At 42.9% G+C, this 16,407-nt stretch overlaps 1 protein-coding gene across 1 annotated transcript; it reads right to left on the bottom strand.

Annotated features, from left to right (window-relative positions):
* Positions 1-4,822: 4,822 nt before the first annotated feature.
* Positions 4,823-10,535, bottom strand: kbtbd12 (kelch repeat and BTB (POZ) domain containing 12). The gene is made up of 6 exons (XM_036532211.1): positions 10,440-10,535; positions 8,236-9,395; positions 7,623-7,893; positions 6,432-6,582; positions 5,573-5,770; positions 4,823-4,992 (listed from the first exon to the last, which is right to left on the bottom strand). Exons 2-6 carry the CDS (start codon positions 9,294-9,296, stop codon positions 4,823-4,825), a joined length of 1,851 nt encoding a protein of 616 aa, XP_036388104.1. The 5' UTR covers positions 9,297-9,395; positions 10,440-10,535.
* Between the last annotated feature and the right edge of the window lie 5,872 nt (positions 10,536-16,407).

The following is a 16,407-nucleotide window of genomic DNA, read 5'->3' as shown; positions in this document are numbered from 1 at the left end:
TAAATGTTTATTGCAAAGTGAATCATGTTCATATATACATTTTTTGTACAATTTTATCTGAATGGCAAAAAAATCCATTTCCCTGACGTGTACTTGTGTATGTGGTACGAGTGGTCTGGAGCAGTTGTATAATTTGTTCACAGGTAAGAACAAATTCTAACTAAGAACAAATTGATGAATTCTAAAATGTTCACCAGATTGACAGTAGGCGCATTGTACACACAGAGGTGTTCATAAGCATGATTAGTGAATCAGGCCCACTGTGAGCAGTAGAGGGCAGTGTTGCATTTGTTGTACCAAGCAGTATTGTGGAGAGGGCTATTCATCCCCTCCCGGAGGACTTTGCAGTAGTGCTGAAATGGCTATTCAGAAATATAGTGTATTGAAATATGGCTTTAGAAATTTATTTGCAGATTTTTTTGTTTTTTACATCAGCCCTTTAATGAAGCATAATTATATTTCTGGTGAAGTATCTGAGGGCAGGTGTGGAATAAGTAAAATATAAATATATGTGTGTGTGTGGATAGTTTTTTGTTACCACACATGTCTGATGTCCAAGCCACCCCTTCCATTTGAACTGTAAAGGGAAAGAACATAACTCTAATAGGTGGTGAAGGATGGAAAGACTGACCCTCCTTGCTGTATGCTTTCAGTTCAGGACACAGTGGCCAGCAAGAGAGAAGGCTATACAGTGCAGTTAGAGGCAGTGCAGAGTGATCTGAACTCTCAAGCCCAGACTCTGCGAGAGATGGCAGACAGAGACACCAGGGTGAGCTTAGTTAAAGGAACAGTGTGCTTACGGGAGAACACTGTGCTCCTGCACGTTCAGTGTGGTTGAGCCTGTAAAGAGGACAGGCTCTATGGCCTTGAGAACAGCAAGCAGGGGTTTTGCTAAAAATGTTTAAGTATGAAATGTGGGAAACATTTTTTTTATAGATTTCAGAAATATACAAGTGTTAGAAACAGTATCAGATATTGTCACTTCCACATATATTAGTCTAGGCAAATATTTTGAAATCTGTGTTATGTAATGGATATTGTATGCTTTAGAATAGATTAATTTTTGACATATCTGATGGAATAGATTTATATTACTGTGAGGTCTCTGTGTCCATGTTGCTTGCTACACAAATTTTAGGCTTCTACAGATGTTATTTCCTGAAATATTGAGACATGGAAATATAGCAAAATATTACTGCCAAAATGTTGTAACACAATTTGTCACCTGTATCTTTAAAGAATGTAGAGCCTAAATTTCTGAGTTGTTCACATGAGTGATCACAGTTTACTTTAAGTGAATCTGAGACAGCACTGTTTGATGCAAGATGGACTGACCCAATGTGGTTTGAATCAGAGCAAATAAATTCAAGTGCAGTGTAAGGATGATGAAGAAAGGAGATCCTTCTGGGGGAGGTGACCTCACTGTAGCAGCTGAAGCAGCTTTTATCTGCTAGAAGAAAAAAATTGACTGGTTACGTTTATGTTTTTCTCTCTGCACCTCAGACGGTCTCAGAGATGGCAGCTCTGAAGTCATGTCTGCACAGCCTGCAGAGGGAACTGGAGAGCCTGAGTGCAGGGCAGAGCAGGGAGCAAAGCGTGATGGAAGAGGCGCTCTCCCTTCTACAAACATGGGTCTCCTCGCAAAGGCCTGGAACCAGCACGGCGGACAGCACTGTCCAGACATCGCCCTGTCCTTTTGAGAGACTCTGTCTCGTCAGTGAGGAGAACATCCAGGGCTTGCAGCTGTGCAGCGGGTTAGTGATGGGGGCGCCGGGGGAGGTGGCATGTACGAGATTACCACACTCTGACGATAAAGCGTCTGGGGAAATCTCCAGAAGCTGCAGCCCTGTCAGGAGCATGGAGAAGGAACAAGCTGAGACTCCAGCCGCTGGGCAGAGGTCATACCCCACCCGCTCTGCTGTGACTCACAGGGCGGACGTGAGAAACACGGGAGATTCCACACGGCAGCGCAACACAGCGGCTGTCAGCTGTTACCCACCAGCAAGTCAGCTCATTGCTGAGAGGGCGAGGCGCTGTGACGGCTTCAGCGGGATGGGTGAAAAACGCACCAGGGAAACCGGGGCAGTGGGAGGCATTCACAACACCAGCCACAGACTTAAAAATGCACACAAACGCAAAACATCCAAAAGGAAGGGATACAGAACATGGCCCTCCAAGCGGAGGAAGGCCCTGTCTATGGCTCAGAACCAGCGTATCGTTGTGCTACAGGCTGACAGCGAGGCCAAAGGGGGCACTGTTGACACATGGCTGAAACAGGACACTCCAACCTCAGAACACGCAGACACAAACTTCAACCCATGTGGTATGTGGTCGCAGGACAGCAGCGGCTCTCAGCTCCTCACTGGGTATGAGACAACCATGGCATCCTGGGTACTGCCTCTCTGTGAACCCAAGCCTGAGATCGCACAGAAAGGGCTCTGGCAGTTGTTTGACATGGGTGAAGATTCTGATTAAAGGTACTATCTAAGAAGGTGGTGATGTGGGGTCAGATGCCAGTTTAATAGGGACAGTTAATGTCTGCTTCTTTTAGTTGAACTAGTGTTCCTGTTGGTTGTTTCATGTCTTGTTATTGTCACATTTGGATGTCATATACAAGCAGACCTCTTGGTTCTTCTGCACTGATGTATTCCAGTGATCCTGTGGGAGTTTTTTCAGTTACATTGAAAATGTTTAACCAACCCCAGTCAAGGTTTGAACATGAACATATAAATATAAATATGGAAACATAAGATTAGTGTCAGCTTTTAAGCTTTTTATTTTGTGCCTTGGGATTTAATATTTACACAGACTGGCAGAGGATTCTGTTCTTCTTTGGGATAGTGCAGCCACCCTGAAGGCTTTATCTGCCATTTATGAATCTCTCATATTGCCTCACAGATATCAGGCGGAGACTGTGTTACTCAAGTCTGTGTAGTCATGTAGTGTAGTTACTGATGTACTGCAACAATCATAGCTAATACCGGTTTGTCCTGTATGCATTCATATATTCTCCTTTAAAGCCTACAATGGTCATAACTTTTTTTTGTCTTTTGGATGAAACGCATACATACGCAAAGTGTTTCCTATGGTGTCATCAGGAACCAGGAATAAACTTTCTGTGCTGCTCTACCATAGGCAGGCCTACAGCAGAAACTTTACTACATTTTCATGGCCTTGGCTTAAAACATCAGATGCCAATTTGGGAAAATTGAAGTGTGACGTTTATTGGAGGGAAGAACTGGTTCAGGGTTTTACTTGTTGTTTCCATTTACTCTCCTGTATCACTCTTCTGAAGCGTGCATTCTGTGTGTTGGTACTAAATAAAGATGACCTTAACACTCATGCAATTTGTTTTATTGGCATGACAAAAACATTTGTGTTGCCAAATCATATGCACAGATGAAAGGTACATAGATAAAGGCAATTCATCAACATAGAAGACATATTAAAACTAAGTCCACAAAATAGATGAAGTAAAAATTGTTTTCCCTTTGAACTTGTTTCCCTCGTCCCCCTCCATCCCCGCCTTATCCTCTTACGTCAGATACAAATGTGCTGTGTCTCTTTCCTTTCACATGAGAGGTGTTTTTTCACAGATGTCTGAAAATCTCAGGCATCAAAAACTTTTAGTAATATTTTAAATGAAGTAAATAGTCAAAATGAGTACAGGAAACATGAGAAATACACAGCAGTATACCAGTTTCTGGAAAGTCTTGACATTTTCTGCTTTTTAATGCAGATCTTTCTGGACTCAGGAGTGACAGAACAGCCTGTCCTCTCTGTGTCTTTATGGTCTCAAAGGCCATTGTGTGCTAACTGAGCCTGAGGTTTAATGCCAGTAATCGTGGTCAAGAAGTCAGTCACATTCTTTTCAGGGCCCAATGGCGCTACAGTTTAATAGCTTTGAACATCAGTACTTAAAAGCTGTTTGGTGGTGCAGAGGATTCACAGCAACAAGCTTCTCTAAATATGTTTAGAGCTCCATGCGTCAGTGAGAGTGTATTCACAAAGACGTTGACTTTGCCGCTGTAAACCGCTAAGGTTTCTCCATAATTCCAGATCTCTTTCTGTAATGTAGTATTGATTAATCAAAGTGCTTGCCCAACTGTATGTTGAAGTCCAGCAGTTTTATTTTCATGCAGCAGCATGGAGTCCATGACATGGGATGATGCCCTTAGATATGAATGTGTGGATGGAGAGGGGAACAACACTCAGGACTTGGTGTTAAGTGGTGTTATCCTCTGTGTGAAACAAATACACACAGGGTAACACCGGGAGCACTGAGGGGAGATAATAATGGGTAAAAATACCAAAAATGATTTTTGGAGCAGAAAGAAGTGTTCTACGTAGTCAAGGAATTGCAACAGGCCATTCTCCATGTTCTGTATCGTGGAACACACGTATGACACCTACTTTGTGACTAATCTCTATAAGTCCTGGCCAATGCTGCAGATAGGGACATTCCATAACCTGAGATTACACAAGACTGGCACTCGAGGAGTTGGCAAAAGCAGTCACAGAGCAGGACATAATTATAATTGAACATAATTATAATATATGCTTATGACATTAATCACACTGTTTGTTTGACCAATACAAATCAACTTACAAACTTCAGTCTAACAATGCACTTAGCTTCACCTTCAAACAATGCAGAACCATGTTATTTCAACAGTAAAAGTTGAGTGTGGTGTACAGCAAGAGGCAGGTGAACTACCCTGTACAATATGGAAAAGACTGCATCATGAGAAACACTCCCCTGCTCCATGCAGTTGAACTTCTGCCAGTATGTTAAGCCCCTCCCTCCTGTGGTGTGGCCATCTTACACATCAAGCAGATCACTGGGTGGGGCTAGAAGGTTGCGGGGGTTCAGATTGGCCACCAGACAGACATCATAGCTGTCGTGCATCAGGACACGTCTCGCCACCATGGTCCAGCGGTTCTCCCAGGGATCCAGCTCCAGAATGTCCTTGGTTATGACATCATGCCGATCTGTCAGTGGACAAACATGTCACATGACCAGACAACCCCTCTAACCCATCTAACCTTTCTGATCTGTCATCAACAGTGACACAATATAGGTCTTTTCATCTGTTGTGCCAGAGACCTGGTTCTTTTGTTATAGTTGACATTCCTTTGAAGCCCACATGACATATGTATATACTGCCTACATATTCTCACACTAACATATACTATACAACCCTGGAAACACAATCTGACACAGGTGGAATATATAATCGCAATATGGACAAGGCCTAGAATACAACCACAATATTATACGTCTTACATCCTCAATCTGACCCAGACACAAAATACAACCTCAATCAGATAACATGGTTTACAACCCCAGTCTGACCCAGATATAGTGTCTAACTATAATCTGCCATACACAGTACAGAGAGGGATTCTCATAAAGACATAGCTGGCACATCTATCATGCTATGTGTCTGTGGAACAGTGGACAATGGGTAATTTTTATGGGACAGGTGATTCATAAATTGAAGCCTCCTCAAGTCATTACTTGTACTCAGTACCAGGAGTATGGGGTATGGAGAGGTGTGTGTGAGTTTACCTGCCCCTCTGTAGAATCCACACACATACAGCTTGCCCTCCACCACACCAGCGTTAGAGGCATTTGTGCGTAAGGTGAGCAGGGGCCCGGGTAGTGGGGGCCCTTCCCTCCAGAAATCCCCATCCGGGTTGTAGATCTCCACAACATCAAGGCAGCGGCGGGACTGCCCACGGTCCACACCCTGACAGCCAATGCCCCCTGCAGGAGAAAAACACGTCACCATCACAGGAACACCTGTTTTAACATGGCACCGACATATGAACACTAATGATGATAATGGCCATATTTTTGTCAACGTTTTGTCGACGAGTTTACACGTGTTAGATTCTATTAATTTAGGATTAAAATATTTGCATAAATAAATTGTTTAAACTTTTTAAATTTGTTCAAATAGTTCAGTTAGCTTCTTACACAGTAAATAAGTGATGGCGGATTTGACTGACACGTGAGTTAAGTAATGGATTCACGTCTCATTTGCTCAGGGTGTCTGTTATATTTGCAGTTCTGACCATAACAATCCAGCTCCCAACTACAAAGCAATTTGGAATCTGATATCAGAGCTGGAATAGTCTGCAGTCTGAATTTGACACTGGTATTTAGTAATGGGGCATCTAAACTGTTATTTTTATATTTTATGCGTGGTGGAAAAAAAGGTCTTTGAGTAAGTCGCACCAGCATCTCAAAATAGCAAGCCTTCGGCAACAACAACTGGATATTTACACTGACTCGTTCACCATGACACACAAGCCCATGGCTGAAATCAGGCTGAGTCTGGAGTTAAGTAGTTGCACAAAATCAGTAAGAAATTATCCAGCCGACCCTCACTACCGTGCCGTGCTTTGTCTTAACCCCTGCTCACCCAGGACGTAGATCTCCCCATTCAGCACAACCGCACTGCAGCGGTACTTGGAGTACCGCATGGGGCCACACTCAGTCCACTTGTTTGTGCTGGGGTCAAACTGAAAAACATGGCTGCTCAGCCGATCCGGCTCATCATCAGGCCGGTCAAACTGCCAAGACAAGATGTGACAAGACAGCTGTAGCATGGGAAGGGGGTCTGCTGACTACTCAACTTACAGTGCTGCACAGTGCTGCCTTAATGTTTTGTCAGGGTTTGTACAACATTACAGCAACAATCCTACACTGTCAAGTAGGCCAAATGATGACTGTGGTTCTAAATACACCTACTCAAAACAAGTGCTTCTATGTGATATGCAGAAAAAGTTAAAAAAAAATTCACAAAATGCAGGGGTTGTACAGAATGGTTCTTCTAAAAGTTGCTGGTTTGATAACCAGGTGGGGCATTGCTGTTGTATCCTTGAGCAAGGTGCTTACCCCAAATTTCCTCAGTACATAACCAGCTATATAAATGAATAAGATATAAAAACTGTCAGCTGTTTAACCTGCTCTACATAAAAGCATCTGCTAAACAAATTAAGTGATTAAAATGTAAAATATATTATTTTAATATGAGTAAGTATGAATATGAATGACAACACAGAATTCATGTATTACTTTATGCATTATAATAATTGTCATTTACATAAGTAGGATAAATGCAAAATATCTCATGTAGGTTGAAATTTTTCATTTACATAAATGGTGCTCACAGGCACTTACTTTGGAACTTTTTCAGCCTTTAATATATAATAGCTGTATGTATGAACAGGACTGGATTGTACAATACTAAATAAAGGCTGAGGGCTGATTTTCAAGCAGTCATCGTTTTTATAATCATTTTTAGATGAAAATTTTACATATTCTTTGATGGTCCCTGTGGCATGTTCAGGAACCTGTGGAGAATTCTTTTGAGGAAACTACACAGTTTTAAAAATTGAATGAAAATCAGAATCATCCGCTTGGGTTGGAATTCTTAGAAATTATCACAGCAGTAACTGGACTGCATGGCATTTACATTTAGTGAAATATTGTGTTTGTTTTACTGCTGAAGAAGCACTCAGAGGTGTTGGTAGTTGGGCAAATAAAATTTGTTGGGTTAATCATTTAGAAGTGTAAGACCCTTCCTGTTTCTTTCCTTCCTGTCTGTTACCTGTGGGGTCCGCCCCCCCAGCACATAGAGGCGGTCCTTGAGAGTGACAGCACAGTGGGAGGCCAGTGGAAGGGGCAAGGGGGGGGCACTGCGCCAGGCCCCACCCTTCATAGACCAGCGCTCCACACTGTTGGTGATGAGATACTGGTTCTTCAGCTTCTTCTGCCCCCCCAGGAGGTACAGGGTGTCCCCCAGTGCACCCAGAGCATACATGTCCCGGTGCTCTGCTGAACACAGTCTGTGCCAGCTGCCCTGGGCTGCAGCCTTGTACCTGACAGGACAGCCAAACACCAACACAGGTTGGCTCAAGAGAGGGGAGATGGTTTCTCATTAGCAAAGTTGCTACTGGGTATAGCTATATATGTGAACCGTGGCCTCCACCGTTTCGATCTATCAGATTCATAAACAAAAAATGTGGTCAGCCTAAAAAAGGCAACCGAACCTAAACTGGCTTGGTGTTGACCAAAGCACTCATCTCTGAACAGTCAGTCAGAGCACTGATGGCACTGTTTGATTAATCACAGTGCAATAGTCAATGAATAGTCAGACACAGTGCCTCGGTCATTGAGTGGTCACACTTATTGCTGGCCAGTACAGACACGGTCTGTCTCACCTGAGGAGCTCCACATTCCTGCTCTTCTCTCGTGCCATCCTGCGGGGTCCTGCCTCCCCTGCCACAATTATCTGGTTGTCCTCGGTGACCACGCCGGCGCAGACGTAGCCCAGCGCCTCTCCGTAGCGGGGCGAGGTGATGAAGTGCACCTGGCTGGTGCTGGGGGCGAAGCAGAAGCTGTAATCCGAGTAGGTCCCGTAACGGGACCTGATTCCCTGGCCGTCGTTGCCGATGCAGAGCAGCAGGTCGGTGGTCTCCATGCCGAAGCGGAGCTTCAGCCGCCGGGGCGCGGCTGAAGGGTGCTGCTCGATGGCCTCCAGCGCCTTGTCGATGAGGTCGTGACAGTCGGCGTTGGCGAGCAGCACCGTGTTCCTCCGCAACGCCTCCCGCAGGAAGTCGGGGCACACCAGCGGCAGGCGCACCTTCCGCAGGAGCTCCGGGAGGCGCGGCGCGCGCTCCGTCGGGGAGCGGTTCACCCAGCGCAGCACCACGTCCAGGATGCTCTCCTCGCGTGACACGTTCAGGTCGTCAGAGCCGATCAGCGACAACAGCTGGTGGCACTCCAGGTCCAGCACCTCCTCGTTCAAGCACACCTGGGCGAAGTGCTGGCGCAGGTACCGCTGGGCCTGATCCTCCAGATCCTCAGCACCTAGGCTCCTGGCGTAGTAGTACACGCCCAGGCAGTTGGAGGCGTCCATGTTGTCAATCATGTGCCTCTGGCAGCGATAGAAGACGTCGTCCATCTGCAGCAGGAAGGCGGTAACAGACACGCCCTGCACGTTGGCATTTGACAGCGGCAGCTCCGAGCGGTACATGTAGTTGAGGAGGATGCGCAGGCTCTCGGCGGGTGTGTCCTGCAGCTCCACCTCTCTCTGGCTGCACTCCTGCAGGCCGCAGGTGAACATGGCCTGGAAGTAGGGGCTGAAGGCAGCGAGGATGACCCTGTGACAAGGGAAGCGCACTCCCTCTGCCACCAGCACCACATCCGTCAGCTCGTCCGCCTCCCTCATCCTCCACAGGCGGTCCATCAGCGCCACGCCGTGCTTGGATCTGAAGTCCATGTTTTAACCGAAAGATGTGACAGCAACAAATAAAGCAGACTGGTTAAATCTGGTTACATGGTATCTTCTGGTGAGCTCTGAGGGTAAGGAAGTCCTTACCTGAAACGAGATGAGAGAAATATGCTCAAGGCTGTGACTCACAGAAAACTCACCACACATCCTACATCCTCACAGGCATCAGTTTAGAGCAGGTGCTGTACATGTCCATTTACTGCTGTTCATGCAACATATTCATATAACATCAATCTATCAATGAATAAATAAAAATATATTTGTTACAGTGCAATTTTACAGTGTCACTGACACAAAGTAAAGTTTCATCAACAATAATTTTGTTTTTGGCATGTTCCACTTCTACAGCAGATTTTAATCCTTACATTTTCCCTTGCTTTAAATTTTTTTACCACACAATACTTATAATAGTTTAAAGTTATCTTAAAGTTGGAAATATCTTCACAAGCAGCAATAAAACCAGCAATTTTAAATGCCCTGTCACACTGTCTTACATTTTAGTCAAATCAGCTCACATGCAAAAAATAACATTCTTGTACAGAAAATGAACTGAAATGCAATCCAGAATAGACTTGTAGTGTAGCTGTACCACTATCACCCATTAGCTGTAGCTGCATCCATTTCTACACCCGTATATCGACTGAGGTAATCTGTGTAAAGTAACCTGCCCTAGGGCACAAGATAATAAAATAACTCTAGTCTCGTTCCTTTCCACTACACCAATCCTTCCAACATAAAATCAAAATTAAAATGAAGAAACTTTAAATTGAGTATCTAACAAACAAATTCATCTTAAAATATGAGTACTGTTGTGTGAATTCCTTTCTTTGTTTCTGATAAGAAGTTTAGTCATAACTAAGTTCTCAGCTGGATAAAAACATGCCCCCAGAACCACAGTCAAGAAAAAACTTCTCATGGCCTTAAAGTAAACATTAACAATTAAAGATCTCAAATAGTTTGGGGATAATAATGTACCAGCACCAAGCCTGAGATGTGTAACTACAAAGCCTCAATTTACAATATGTGTTGGAAAGAGAGATTACACAATCAGATTGCATATTACACAGCATTGCTACTGTTGTGCACATTTGCTGCATGCATTAAAAAAAATCAGTCTGATAAGGACCGCACCGTACTGGCCTCCTCGCCTTCTCAAAGACGTCCGCTCTCAGGACACATAGTTAATATTACGTGTTCTTGCACTGATTAAACTCAAATCTGCCACTCGTACACCGTGCGCGTGCGAATTGACAGCAAGGGGCGAACGGAACTCTACGACTTGCCTACTCTGCAACAAAACTTAAAATAGACCATGATGTGGCTCGTCTGAAATGGCAAGTAGGGCAGAGGGAGCACTTCCGAACTGACTCTAACAGTCCAACTGATTAAAGAGAAGCTATATGACTGAATATTTCACAAATGTAGGACACGGTTGCCTTTTTAACAGCCCTTTTATAACTACAACTTAACTTATAACTTTTTTTTTTTTTTTTTTTTTTTTACGATTAGCTTGTTTTTTTCCCACAAAATTCATGGTTTAGTTTTGAACGATTACTGGTCGCCTGCCTAAGGCTCTTATTGTTAGCTGTCCCATATTACTCAGCACAGATGTCACTGACCGGCTTCAATTGCATGCAATCTAGGCAGTGCTTTTGAAGAAACATACATTCACAAAAATACACCTACATTCAGAGTTTAGTTAGAACTTAGTTTGATTGGGGTGATACATCAAAAAGTCACTGAAACAGAGTCCAAAGTTTGGCTAAAGGCAAGCGGTGGTTAAATTAGATTTGTCCAGTGACGGCCCTTGTTCTTAGTAATTCTGGCATTTCTCCCCCCTCCCAACATACACTAATGGCGTTTTGTCTGTTTCTGTGACAGTATACATGCACACTCATTTTTCGTACGTGTTAAGATTCAAGGATACTATATATCTATGGCACAGAAACGGAGATAAAAGTGGAATGTCCATTCTAAGATGCAAGCCGTTTGTGTCTTGTTGTCTCTAGACCGGTGTTGGTTTTACATTTTTATTAGGTTATGTGGCATGGTTCATGCGAAGGGTTTCACATTTTATCTCTTTCAGTACTACGTGGCAAAAACTAGGCTAACGTCGCATTACACTGTCACCATGATATTTTGCCATAACTGTTTCTAGACGGTAACTATCATTTATTTTGTAATATCAATATGCAGGCAATAAACACTTTACATTGTTGCTGTATCCGAGTGTATTCGACGGGTTAACAGAACGCAGGCAAGCATCCCGAATTACTACAACGCCTTCGGACACGATGACGTCGCTGTTGTGTGATTTTTTTAAAAGGATTGTTTGCGCCTCTTCAAGGGGAAATATTTGCATTCTAATGCAGATGGGCTCTGGAGAAACCAACGCCTCAGTCGAGCTATCAAATAATCCTGGCCACCCTCTGCTGTCCTGTGTGGGAAATCACCCAGGCTCATAATCCACCACTGCCGAATGACTAGAGCTCCGTTATAATCGAAATACAACGAGCTGTGGCCTAGTTTTCGTAAATTGTTTATTGCATTTATTTTGCACAACAAATCGACATTTGCTTATAACTACCTAGGACTTCCCTAATGCGCCTGTTGGGACAAACAGCCAGTGCATTTGTCTTCAAAATTAAAAATGAAAAGAAGAAACCCTTCTGCTCCAGTGTAAAATGTGTCCTCCCATACCCTTTAGGACTCTGTGGGTAAATGCAGTATGTTGGTCTTGAATTGTAACAGATATTAATTTGTCAAACAAGAACGCAGAATTCGGCTTGATGTGGACAGTGTAATGTTATGATGCTGTTGGGTGTTGACTGATTGAAGTATCAAGGTTCATTACAAAGGAAACACAGACACAATAGCATTTTTTATTTACCATTATGTCCTGGTGGATTTACAAAAGCATTACTCTCTCACCACAAATTGTGGATAGTCTATTATAAAAAGGATGATAAGGACACAAATAAAAAGCTTAAAGTGAATGCTCGCGGAAGGGAGCATAAACCAGTGACTGTAAAGATAACGCTGTCTACCAGTAAATTCAGTCTTGATTACAGGGGCAAGTCTCATTCTCTGTTCTCCTATTGGCTGTGACCCAGCTGAAAGAACTGGAGGTGTGTCAATTTACCTGGAATGCTATTGGTTATGTTCCACATAGCATAACACTGCTCACAAATGCCTGCCACACAGGTTCACAATCATTTCTGGCAATACGGGTTCAATGTAGTTCTGCTGGTGGAGGCTGTGGTTATGCAATTAGACTATCCATCCCAGCACTGGGGGGAGAAGGGTATCATTCCCAGCAAGGACATAACAAAGCTTTCCTATGTTAAGCAGTTGGATAGTAGGCAATGAATCCTAATGTGTCCTGGCATGTCACACATATGTGTGCTATGTATCAGGCTATACACCATCTGGAGAGGACTTATAGCCAACACATCAGGGAAACTACATGTTACCTTCATTACATATGACACACATCGTCCTGTGATAGCCACACAGGCTCCAAATCATTCATGTTCTCTATGTGTGGCACACACTCTGATCACACCTCATCCTTTGGGACTGTGCACCTAGAGCGTATGGTATCTGTTGTATGCCCATGGGTGAGTCTGCAGTACATAAGCAGCTTTCCCTAAGCAGGAGTGAAACTTATGACCTTTGTGTTCACAGGGAACAATTCCCCACAAAGTGTCCCCACAAATTCCCCACAAATGTCCTGAAGTGGCTCAGGTTCCTCTACATTTTTTACATCACTACGTGGGAGACACACACTCTGTGAGTTCTGATACACATGTGTGGATAAACCGTAAACATTCTTATCACAAATGCAATGCTCAGGGCCTGCGGAACATTTCAGTGGTTGAGGAGATTGAGAACAGCTGCACTGTAGTATAGTGGTTAGCAAACTGATTCATATCAAGAGTGAGGCACTTCTCTTATACACGTGACAAAACTCCTTAATTACTATTACTATTACATTACAATACACTCATTTATCATACGCTCTTAGTATTACTTCCACAATCATCCAGCCATGTGTAATTTGTAAAATGTCACCTGTACAAGTTGTTATGGAGAAAAGTGCATAGGCAAACAAAAAAGGAAATCACACAGTAAAGGGATAAATATATCTGAGCAAGTGGCATTGCAGCATGACTAAAACTGTATTCAAAATGTAATCATATATACAAATTGGGAAGAAGACCCCTGACTGCCATTTTAGTACTTTCTAATATCATAATACAGGTTGTGTTCATCATTATAGTCTCTGAAGTCCTGTTTCTCCATCTTGTCTACGCAGTGTCTACATTGTGTGTGTGTGTGTGTGTGTGTGAAGGTATTTGATGAAGCATGTGCTGCTGAGAAATGAATAATCCAAGTGCTGCCTGCCATGGGTAGGGTTACAGACCAGCCTGGCCTTTTGGAGGTAATATTTAAACCATAGCTCTCTTCATTTACAGTGTGTTAATATTCACTATTACGAAGGAAATGGGAATCCAGATGCTCCGCCCCCTAACGCTGCCCCACGCCCGGATGTCCCCCTGCCTCCAGGCTCCATTCCGGATGCCTCTGGGGCTGCTGACAGGGGCTCTGATCTCTGAACCAAACGCTCCAGTAGAGGGAGAAACACAGAAAGAGCTGAATCTGCATCTCTGTGTTACAATCCCAGTTTAAAAACCCACCTGCTTCCTACATTACTCAATATCCTTCACCATGTCAGCTGCACATCAACAGAACAGTAAAACTTAACAACATACACTCTGCATTTCCATATATGGCAGCAAGACCACAAACATTTCTCTAGCACTCTACAGATTCCCTTCACTGGAAGGAGATTGAAAAATGTTGTTACACTAATAATTACTGTATATTATTTTGAATAGCATTGCACAGAGCATGTCATTTCATCAGACAATACATTTGATCTTAGAAAACATGAGTGTCACATTTATTCATATCTTTGAGTAATCTAAAATTCAACAAATACACCAACATTCTGCTTTTTAAGTTCAATGGAAGGTTCAGGAACTATATATAGGCTGATTTTTACGCTAGGGTATTTAAGGAGGTAATACAGTGAAATAATTAGTAACATGCATTTTCTTGGAGGTCAGAGATCCCTCCAAAGACTGCAGGCAAATGATCTTTTACCTCCACAAATTAATTTACCACTTCCCAGTGTTGTTATTCATTATTAAGGCAAATGGTACAGTGGCATTCCTGCCGTGAAGAAAAAGGGACTGTTAGGCAATTGATACTGGAGGCAACCATGAATCTAAAGTCAACAGCTGGAGGTCTCCTAAACAAACTGGCATCTTTGGGGTACAATATGTCAAAAACTAATATTCAGAGTTCCCTGCATGGATGAGCACTCTTCGCAGGGTTGCGAGGAAGAAAAAAAACACAAAAAATATATTTGAATGACAATGAATAACTGTTTTACAGTCCCCAAATATATATATATATATATACTGTATACACATATGTATATATATAATATATTTATTATCTGGATATATTTATATAATATATCAGTCAATAACATGTGGGCTCACCCACAGAGCTGTCTTTTATCATATTTCACATGGAAACACACAATCTCATTCTCTGATATCTTATCTGCTTGCAAGATCACCATTGAAGAAGTTGGCAGCGTGAGTCCTGCGCTGGAAGTTGCAGGAAACTGAAAAACTATTTAATGCCTGCTGTAAAATATCCCGTATGCCTGTAATATCGCACCACTCACTTGCTCTTATCTCTCTTCTTTAAACTTAACTCACGTGGAAGAGTTTTTGCCAGAGATAATGCAGCCACCAGTGCAGATGAGGTGTATTGAGCAGATTAAGATTTAAATGGCTGCAATGAGAAGATATGGAAGCTGGAGCATCCCATAACACATCTACTGAAGTCAGGGTAGGCTGAAAAAAGGCTGTGGGCAGAAATGTTTTGATGCACTCTTGGAATGTTTTTGAAAGTATGTTCCATGTTATACCTGTGTGTACCTGTCACAGGCATGCACATACAGATGACACATTTTCCCTTTGTCCCTTTTGTTTGTGTAGGGACTTGACCTCTCAGTGTTATAGTCTTAATAATGTTTTTAATCTCATTTGATTTACCCCTGGATTTTTCAGTAATCAAGGAGAGATAAGATGTGTGGCTATACTATTATATTACATTACATTTTCAATTTGGCAGACACTCTTATCCAGAGACTTAAACAGTGAGTGCAATAAAGTGGCATGAGAAGTTGCACCAACAGGATGGCATTAACCACATATGAGCAAGCGTCTGTACAAAAACAGTGCTGACATTGCAAGTGCATGCCTGTGGTAATATTATAAGTGCAATGCAATATGCACAGCCTAGGGACTATACCATTACACATAAAATGCTGACACATATCCTGACATAAACCTCTACATACCTAATTACGTAAAATTCTGGAAGCACCTCCATATATATAACTACACAGAAATAGTATGAAAAATCACGTTTGGGTAGGAGGGCTGATGTAAAGTCTGAGGAGGGGGGCCTTCAGTCAGCAACAAAAGATGACAAGTGTCTCAGCTGTTCTGACTATTGTCTGATTGTTTGTATGATCAATGAGGGGATTTTGACAAAGCTGTCGGCTGTAGCCTCTCCCTGCTGTATGGCTCATTAAGCTCACTTTGAGGTGTAAGGCAGCTGTCAATGACAGTGTATTGCTTGCCTTGTAATTTGTCTGCTGTAATGTCCTGTAAGATGGTTAACTATTCATGCAGGTTTACCAATCCCAGGAAAAGGAGGAAACTTTACTACCGGACTGTTACGTCAGTATTGGTCATTGGCTGTCACCTGTGAGCTGTCCACGTTGATGGTAGACATCTTTCAGGAAGCTGAAGTGGGGTACGCAGGAAGCACAGGTAGACCTCTGTACATCACAATTTTTTTTTTTTTTGGTGGGGGGGGATTTTCTTCCTGTGTGTGGAGTGTATACTGGAACTTGTTGTTCCGTTTGGCACATGTTTTTGTTTTTAAACAATAAAACAGATGGTGCAATCTGGAGTGGTAAATACCTTTGAGAGTCTCTTACCAAATA

Source organism: Megalops cyprinoides, chromosome 6, assembly GCF_013368585.1.
Source record: "Megalops cyprinoides isolate fMegCyp1 chromosome 6, fMegCyp1.pri, whole genome shotgun sequence".
NCBI classification, from domain to species: domain Eukaryota; kingdom Metazoa; phylum Chordata; class Actinopteri; order Elopiformes; family Megalopidae; genus Megalops; species Megalops cyprinoides.
This window is presented reverse-complemented; position numbering and strand designations above follow the sequence as displayed.

Coding starts and splice junctions, on each gene's coding strand:
- kbtbd12 (XM_036532211.1), bottom strand. CDS start 9,296: ATGGACTTCAGATCCAAGCACGGCGTGGCGCTGATGGACCGCCTGTGG. Junction 7,894..8,235: donor AGGAATGTGGAGCTCCTCAG/GTGAGACAGACC, acceptor CTGTCCTGTCAG/GTACAAGGCTGCAGCCCAGG. Junction 4,993..5,572: donor TGGATTCTACAGAGGGGCAG/GTAAACTCACAC, acceptor GTCCACTGACAG/ATCGGCATGATGTCATAACC.